The 9,631-nt window shown below is 28.6% G+C and overlaps 1 protein-coding gene across 4 annotated transcripts in view; it reads right to left on the bottom strand.

The window, feature by feature from the left end:
- Positions 1 to 1,336: 1,336 nt before the first annotated feature.
- The window catches only part of r (carbamoyl-phosphate synthetase 2, aspartate transcarbamylase, and dihydroorotase rudimentary), a 271,962-nt gene continuing 263,667 nt past the window's right edge, over positions 1,337 to 9,631 (bottom strand). For all 4 annotated transcript variants that reach the window (XM_076473756.1, XM_076473755.1, XM_076473753.1 and 1 more), the window contains exon 45: positions 1,337 to 1,800. In XM_076473756.1, the coding sequence (XP_076329871.1) occupies positions 1,698 to 1,800 (103 nt within the window). In that variant the 3' untranslated portion in view covers positions 1,337 to 1,697. The remainder of the gene's footprint in view (positions 1,801 to 9,631) is intronic.

Here is a 9,631-nt window from a genome sequence, read left to right as displayed (position 1 = left end):
TAAATTTATTCTTAAAAGTTAAAATTCCCACATTTAAAATTTAAGTTCTTTGCAACAAACTCTACAAAACCATTTAAGCATTGTTATACCAGTCAGAAATACTTCATTATTAAAGTAAATGTGTGTATTAGTGTCTCCAGCCTTATTCTTGATTTATAGTTTTAAAAGATGGCAGAGAAAAGGTTGCCAATAGTATTGTAATGAATGCAGTATTGAGTACATCATAAGGGAGCTTTAAATTAATTCAAGTACATTTTTGTTTTTTGCACAGGAAAATTTCTTAACTACTTCACTTTCTGCCATTGAAAATTTTTTATTAATATGCATTACAATTCTAAGTTGCCATGGCAGGGATTTATCATTTCTGACATTTGCTGTTGCACTTGGGACATGGTTCTATGCAATAACTTCAGTTTTGTAACAGTATGTGATTGCCATAACATATTTTTTGTACCCTTGAGTGGGAATTTACTAATTTTTGTACTTTGCAAAAACGGTACATTTTAGTGTCAGTCCTACAGGAAAAGTGGTTGAGGATTTTCCACAACAACCCACACAGATAACTACATGAAATGGTGCAAATGTCCAGGGCTTATTTAGAAAGTGGATTTGTGGTCATAAATGCATAGTTTATGCAGTGTTCTTGTAAATTATTTCCTGTATACTAAATACTGTTAAGCATGTGTTTATTAAAAAAAAATGGCTCACTAAATAATGGTTAGTTGAAAAAAAGCCTATGCAGCATTAAACTTAAACATTAAAGCAAATGCATATGTAGCTCAATGGATGCAAAAAAAAAAAAAAAACTTAAGATCACTACAAATTGTTAAATTGTGATCATCAAAAAATTACAGAAACAAGTTGAATCTAAATGCAAAGGTTATATTTCAAGATTTCAACTAGTGACTCCAGAAAAAGTAAAACTAGATTGGAAATAATGTTCTAAATTAACAAATAACTTTTACTCCATGCCAACACTATTTTAGTAGTCAAAATGGGGATTTGTAACTTAAAATGAATGCAAACTACTCCTAGCTAAAGCTTGTTTACACTTTTTCTTTAAGATTCCATAGGTAAGTTATGAAAACAATGTGAGCATTTTGATTCAACTTGTTTCTGTATGTTTTTGACTCTGTTTCCCTTCTTGGAATTAATATTGTATGATCTTGTATTAGTAAAGTATCTAAAGGTGAGATTACATTATCTATTTAAAATTATGGTGCCTGTGGTCAAAACCACAACTTTCCACAGGCATATTAAAGTAGAATGTCAGTATTAATGAAGTACAGAACAGGAAGTGATGTCACTGAAACTACAATATGTATTAAAATTACACTTGTGATAAAGAATATTTTTATTAGTGGGAAAATGTATCTGATACAAGTTTAATGAGTTAAAAAAAAGCCAAGAGTCCTTTTCATTGCTATCCTAGCAATCAATGCCACATTACATGAACAAACAGTACTGAGTTTTAAAAGTCAAAGGAAAAGGTTATTAATAAACTAAATTTGCCACAATACAACTTGCTGATTAAGTTTACCAGTTATTAATCACAGTATACTTTGAGATTAGCAAACATTTATGAAGATAAAATTAATCACTTATTCCAAAGCTGCTTTGAATTATACATTTTAACAATTTGCTTAAATCAAATAATGCTTATTGAGAAAAGCAGGTTATAACAGCAACTTGTAATTTCAACATCGTCCCAATACCATAGCCAGAAGTGCCATCCTTACGTACAAACCATATTCAGCTTGTCGAAAGTATGCTGCTCGTGGGTCTGTGTCAATCTCGGAACTACAAAAGAATAAGTAACCATTAGAAAGATCTGGTGCCTGGAAGAAGTTTGCTGTTTCTTAACTACTATTTTATTCAGCCCTCAAATTACTAACATGTTTTTATTTCATTTACTATTGGTTGCATTTGTATTGTGCAGAGAAATGACTGAAGGGTAAAATCACTCATTTTGTATGTGAAACAGATCTTAGCACTGGTTAGTGGGATTAACTGTCATATCAATGGTATTTTAGTTCAAATGTGTAAGATTCATGTTATTAGAGATCTTGTAACCAATAGTCATGAACCCACAATTTACTATGTTTTAAAAATGTTTATAATCAATTCTAATCTCTTTTTTTTCTTTAATAGTCCAGTTCCAATAATGCATGTGCCCCTGTTTTTAAGAAGTATCCCTTAATCAAAACATTTATGCAGTTAAAAGAATAAAACAGCATGAGATTTACTGATTATTATGTTTTAAGGTACAAAAGTTTTATCAGTGCTCTGCTCTACCTGTGCACCAACTCACTTCTGTCCTTATACATTTTAAGATATGTATAAATCATGTTTGTTTGAAATTAATAAAAAAAACTAGACATGAAAAGTGGGATAACATTTCTGTTTTATATATGTCAATTCAGCTAGTGTCATGAATGTGCAATGACTGGTACAAAGAAAACTGACGTCCAACATTATGATAGTTTGTTTTATAAAATTTATGGTTATAATATAATTAATTAGAGGTTTGGATTTGCTGTTTTTAGTGTAGCCCTTCCTCATGATTTTCTTTATTCATTTGGATGTAATTATTTAATTTCACTAAATTTTATTCAATGTGTGTGAATGGCCACTGACTATGTTGCACATTCCATTGCAGTTACAACTTTATGAAGTTATGTATAATAGCCTTAGCTAGTGACATATTAAATTGAAACTAATTTAGCCTATCAAGCTAGTTATAGTAATTATGCTGCTGCAAATGTAATAGCAAAAGACGTCTCAAGTGTCCTGCTCTTTAAGTACTTTTTCATCCTATTACTTATACCAATTCATTTTGTGAAATAAATATAACTTATTTATTAACATTTACTATGTGGAATATGTGGGTCAGACTTCAAACCTATTACATATACATATAAATTTACATAGATCTCAAGCTAAAAATTTGTTTTGAATTTTGTGCAAAGCTACACAAGGGCTATGTACACTAGCTGTCCCTAATTCAGCAGTGTAAGACCAGAGAGAATGCAGCTAGTAATCATCACCCACTGCCAACTCTTACCAATGAATAGTGAAATTGACTTGCATTATAATGCCCCATGGCTGAAAGAATGAGCATGTTTGGTGTGACAGGGGTTCGACCCTGCAAACCTCAGATTACAGGTCTAATGCCTTAACCCACCTGACCATACCAGGACTAAAAACAATTTAGTGAATTTATAGAATTGAAACATTTCAGGATTCATCCTTTTACCTTGGTTAAATTAACTATATTAGAAATAGTTACTGAAGACACCAACAGATTTCAAAGAGAAAACTTTTACATTTTAAAACAAAACATTATATCCTTATGGATTAAACCAAGATTTCAATAGTTCTACTACTTTGAATTTGAGCAATGTTTATTGTATTGCTAATTTTTTCTTTATAGATAACTATTCATAAAAATAAGAAACTAGAGGTAAAGGAAATAATAAAGTAAAATGGGTTAATTTGTCAGAATTGTGTAGTTATTTAAATAACAGTTTTTATACTAGCATTAATATACATAAACTATTTTTTAAAAAGATTTATTAACTTAAACTTCCCAAAATAAAAGTATAAATTACTGTAATAAATAAATATAACTTTCAAAATGATCATGCAAAACATTTACTTGTAGACAATATAAAATATTAATTAAAAGTTAATGATATTTCAAGTTTGACAAAGAGAAATAGAAAGTGAAACCTTCACATCTGATAATTAATTTCAGACATAAAATATTCAATGATTTCCAGATTTCTAAAATTATTCACCAATTTATAAACAATAATATTTTTCCTTGTAAAAACTTAAGACCTACTGACAGTTATAAATATGAAGTTCCATTTGGTCCATTACTATATAAAAGTTTTTAATTGATTTAAATGTATGTGATGTTAATAATTTACCTTGTGATTGTGAAAATAGTTTATTGATACTTTTCATAAACATATCACTTGTAATTTGGCTGGCATTACAAGAACTAATAAAAACACAGGAGCTAAATACAGAATAGCAACAAAATGTAACAAAAATAATATTCTAAAATCTCTTAAAAATATTGATGAATATATTTTAAAACTTAATTATATTACAGCTTATCCACCTAGATGGTTTTTAGAATGGAAATTATAAATACTTAAAAAAATAAAATTATCTCACATAAATAAAAAATACCATACAGATTTATCATTTAATCAGCTAAAAAATAAGATTAAAGAACTGCAAGAAAAATATGTTATAGTTCTCTATTGATAAAACTAACTATAATATTGGTATAATTTCCAAAAAATTCTATGCATTAATTATGATAAAATAAATTAATAATATACAAACTTGTAAACTAATCCAAAGACACAGTAGTTAATGATTTGTTGAAGCTTATCATAAACTTTCTTCTAGATACAATTCTTATTTAGATTTGCCTTTTTTCATGCTATTCCAAAATTATAGAAATATCCAATTAAATTTAGATTTATTTCTAATTTAGTAAAAAAAACAACTATCAAACAACTGGCTATATTATTAAATAAATTACTTAATATTTTACTTGATAAAATAGAAAATACAAGTATTAACAATAAAAGACATACATTTTGGATAATAAAAAAATACCAACCTATTTTAGAATGTCTAAGAAAGTGCAAGCAGGTAAATGGTATTTAAACATTTGATTTTACAACATTATACACCACAATACGATTAAAAGATTTTATCTTTGTTGTAAATTCATTAATAAAACAATTTTGTTATCCTCATAGAATTGAAGAAAAGAAAATACAGTTCCAAAAATATAAAAGATATATTAAGTTTATGTATGTATAATAATTTTATATTCTTTAATAAACAGGTTTTTAAACAAGTGATAGGAGTTCCAATTGGAGCAAACTATTCAACCTGTGTAGCAAATTTATATTCATATTATTATGAAAATGTATTTATTGCAAACTATGCAAATTCAGATATTTTTACTTTAATGTACAGATATATTGGCAATTGAATTAGCATAAATAATTGTGAAACATATAATGTTATTGACACCATTTATTCAACAGAATTCAGTTAATACAGTTAATTAGATATTGTAAAATTTGTAACAAGTTATAATATTTTATTAATAGTGTTGATATACTGATAAGAAAATTAATAGTTAATGGATTTAATAAAGAAATTTTATATTAAATTATTCTGTAATAAATACAAAAATGTATTAAATACAGAGAAATTAAAATAAGGGAAATTCTACTAAATATTATTTTTAGTTAAAAGTAAGGTAATCTAAGAACTTGGCACTACTTTATGTGGATGCACACCTTGAGCTGGATATAAAAGCATGACAGTCACAGTAAATTATCACTTTACTGTTGCAGTGTTAACTAGTGCCTCTACCACACTGGGGGAAGGAATGCTAACTTCAAGAGGTAAGTTTTATCTTACTTACCCTCAAATGGTAGTACCTTATTTTCATTTTTTATTTATTCATTTATTTTTCATCTTTTTATGTTTATCTTATTCTTATTTTAACTTGGGAGAGCAGCCACTTTCCCACGACTGTCTGCAGGCAGTGAAGGGTGATGTAGATGTGGGACATTGTGGGCTTGAGAACCCACATCTCGCTCTTCTAATTTCTAACTTTCTTATGTGAGACTAGAGAATTGGAGGTTAAGACTGATGGTGTATCCCCACTGCAATGTGGGTCCTACTTCCACTGTCACCTCCAAAACCTAGGATACATTTCATAATCCCATGATGTAGCTTGTACCCTGGGATCCTTTTTAAAAATATGCAGCATATTCTGTTTCATACTAATGTGTTTTGTTTATGGCTTAAAAATTTATGGTTATAATATATACATATATGCTAATTTTGATAAATATACAATGTCACTAAGCTTTGCTTCTGTAGGTTTTACAAGTAGTAATGTTGGTGATATAGAAACAGGTTTCTATCACTTCAAAGCAAGTTGAGATGAGTGTGGTTAACTATCAATAGCACACATGGGTACATGATACTGCTTAATTAGTTAAACTCAAAATGTGGATTTAAGTTTAATTTTATGAATAGTGCAGTTTTATAAAAATCATGAAGTAGTGAAGCATTGTTGAATGTTTTAAAAATAATAAATTGGTTGCTTGAAAGCCATTTTCTCATTCAACAGTAGACCAGCCATAAAATCTTGAGTATGATCATTTTCTTTACAAAATACAATAAGTGGTTTCTTCTAGTAACAATAAAGAAAGCAAAAACATTATGGATTTATTTCATAAGTCATGTACTGTTTTACACTTTCTACATATTAAAAGTGTCTAATAATAAATAATTTCAAAATTCATATTTCTTTACTGAATACACTTAAAACTTCATGACATCAAGCTAATAGTGAGAACCCTCCTGTTTTATGCTCACCATATAACCATATTCCTCAATTTTCTGCTACAAAGTTTCACTTTATTGGTTCATGCTTTTTATATCGATTGTTGACAATACTTACAAATGTTTGTTTAATAAATTTAAGTTTATCCAGCAAGAAATACAGTGTGCACTTACAACAACAGATATCTTCTAATTTTCCATTATTAAAGTTGATAAGATAAGCCTTATTCTCAGGCCTGATTTTCTGAGCATGTAGAATGTACATTTTAATAACATTGAAATACTATGATACTGAATATTGTGTATAAAATGGATATGTATTAAGACGTGTTTCTATATTTTGTAAAATGGCTTGTCGTTTTAATGAAATAAATGAAAATATTTTAACATTTAACTGATATCTATAAGTTCTCTGTTTTGCTATTCCCTGCTGGGCAGATTGTAATGATTTGAAGGTTGTACTGGTTTGATGTTGATAATAATAACAAGTTTATTAATATATTTCTTTTCAATCAGTAATATTCTTTTATACTGTTTGAAGTTTGAAAACTACAAATATTTATAATTCGTGATCCATTTTTTACACAAGCTTAAAGCATTGTCTTTTAGGCTTCATTCAATATGAATATCCAAACATTTGACTACCAATATCTGCTGACTATGAGATATTGATAACTGAAAATTTGCTCTATCTTTTTTCAAACTATAAGCTTTAAAGAGTATTTTTCACATCATTGAATGGCTAAGTTTATAACATAGAAGACAATTACCAGCTTATTTATTATCTGAGCATGGATAATCCATTGCACAATGTTAGAAAAAATAGCACTGTTATCACTAGGAGTTTTGTTTTATAGTACACTACATAATCCTGGCAAGCACTTGTTCCTTTTAATTCCACACTTCACAAAGCATACCACACATCTTTCTGGATGATGAGAAACTCCCTTGAAATAAAAAATGTATCTTAGATTGACTGGTATGGGTATTAACACTTTTATTGATAAGCAGAGAACAGTGTTTCAACCTTCCTAGGTCATCTTCAGGTTAAGAAGGAAACCAATGTGGTAGGACATAATTAGTTTCAAAACAACAAAAACTAAATTTCATTGGATAATACACTTTCAAATATGTAACCAAGTAATTGACTGTACTGTTCAATATTTAGGGTGTACTATTGTAGATTTATTCAGAGGGTACCTTATCCTTAGTAGTTGTTTACAAAATAAAAGATTTAAGTATTTTGAAATATGACAAAAGGCAGATCTTAAAATTTAACATAAACAGCACTTTTCTAACAAAACAGCTGGAGCCACCTTTAAACAGTGCTATCTAAAATTTATCACATTTTGTAGTGATAAACTGAAGCTATCTAAAGATTTTTTCCCACACTAAAAATGGATGCAGTGTATGAAAATTAAGTAAAGCTCTGTAAAAAAAAACCCCAAAAAAAACACTATATATTGGATTTCATACAGATAGAAAAATAAAATATGGAATTTAGCAATTTATCTTTCTAAGTATACCTTACAGCAATTAGTTATGGGACAAAAAAACTTAAAAAAGTTAAGTTTTGTAGGTAAGGATGAGCCACATTCTTTAGAGTAGATGATAAACAAAAGCACACAACACATTTGTTATAAAATAATATATTAAAACAAGTCAAAAGTATATACAAATCTCTGTTATACAGTTAATTACTACAACTGTATACAAAGCTTTAAATAATCATCTCTTTTTATCAAAGTCCACACAGGCTGGTGAAGTTACTTTAGAACACAATTTGCCAGAATTAATTATTCTCACTGCTCTGTTATTGGTTACCACAGTTGTATCCAGAGATTTACATAATTACCTTTTTTTTTCATCAAAGTCCACACAGACTTGTTCAATTACTTTAGAACCCAAATTATTTTTTGTACTCTGTTATTACAATACAATGAGATAATTTCACTTTAGAAATCACCAATATATGCCCTTTATGGATATAGATTCACTCAGTCTAGATCTATTTACCTATGTCTTAGCATACAACTAACTCGAACTACACTTTGTAAGAGTATTTATAACCTGACTGAGGCCTAGAATGTTATACACACTATGGGACATCACGATGCAATGACACTTAATCAAAACGATGAGAAAAACTAAGAAGGTTCCAGTAATATGATGAAATAATAAAATAAGCACTAATTCACAACAACTGAACTATACAATGTATAATTTGTACACAAGTACATACACATATATGCAATAAACTATTGCTTTTAAAAATAATAAAACTTAGTACGCTATACTTATATTTAAACAGTCACGCATATTTAACAATAGGCCCCTCTTCAAAACTTGGGGAAATTTAACCAGGTAGCTTTTAATTAAAATAACTGTGCGGTAAGTATTCTGCAGTTACAACAGTTCAAGAGCCCCCAGATAGAAAGTAAAACTTAATTTGTTAAATGTCGATATCAGGAGTTTCTATATTTATAAGGTGGGAACTGTGATGCTCCCTGACCAATGGAAATGTTTGAAGTTAATTTATGTGTAATAAAATCTTTACATACTTTTTCACTCCTGCTTAATTTTAACCTGGCATTCTGTCTTACATACACTGTCCCAATGCATGCACATCTCTTTGTCAAAATTTTTACTTATAAATTCTACAAGTCTGATTCAGTTAATGGAGAATAGATATCACATAAATGTTCTTTCTCTAAGTTTCATTGTGTATCATCTCATTGCTGTTGCTTTCTATTAGTTTGTATTTAGATTAGTATATACATCATAATACAAATTATTCATGTTAAATGATTAACATTTATTAATATTAAAATATTATTTATTTTTTCACCATTTTTGACAACAGATATCAGGACTTACTCCTTTATAAACTATTTTCTCCCCCATAATTTGATAGTTTGCCTATTAGACAGCAACAAGCTTTTCTCTTATAGCAAAGCATGTTTTAGAAGGCAAAGCATGACATTCAGTGATTTTGTGTGTCATAATATCACCATAAAACCCATCATTCTTTACTGGCCCAGTGCAGGCTTCCAGTATGAAATGCATTCAATGACATTTCAAATATAATCTGTTTGGCATATACCATTACTGGTATCAGAGCTCAGTAAACCAGGTGAACTACAACATAACAAAGTTTTGGCTAAAATTTTATTTATATTAATTACTCATGAAACATTTAACTCATGTAGATATCATTGTGCTTTGTAAAGCT

The sequence above is a fragment of the Tachypleus tridentatus genome, chromosome 12, assembly GCF_004210375.1.
Source record: "Tachypleus tridentatus isolate NWPU-2018 chromosome 12, ASM421037v1, whole genome shotgun sequence".
NCBI classification, from domain to species: Eukaryota; Metazoa; Arthropoda; class Merostomata; order Xiphosura; family Limulidae; genus Tachypleus; species Tachypleus tridentatus.
This window is presented reverse-complemented; position numbering and strand designations above follow the sequence as displayed.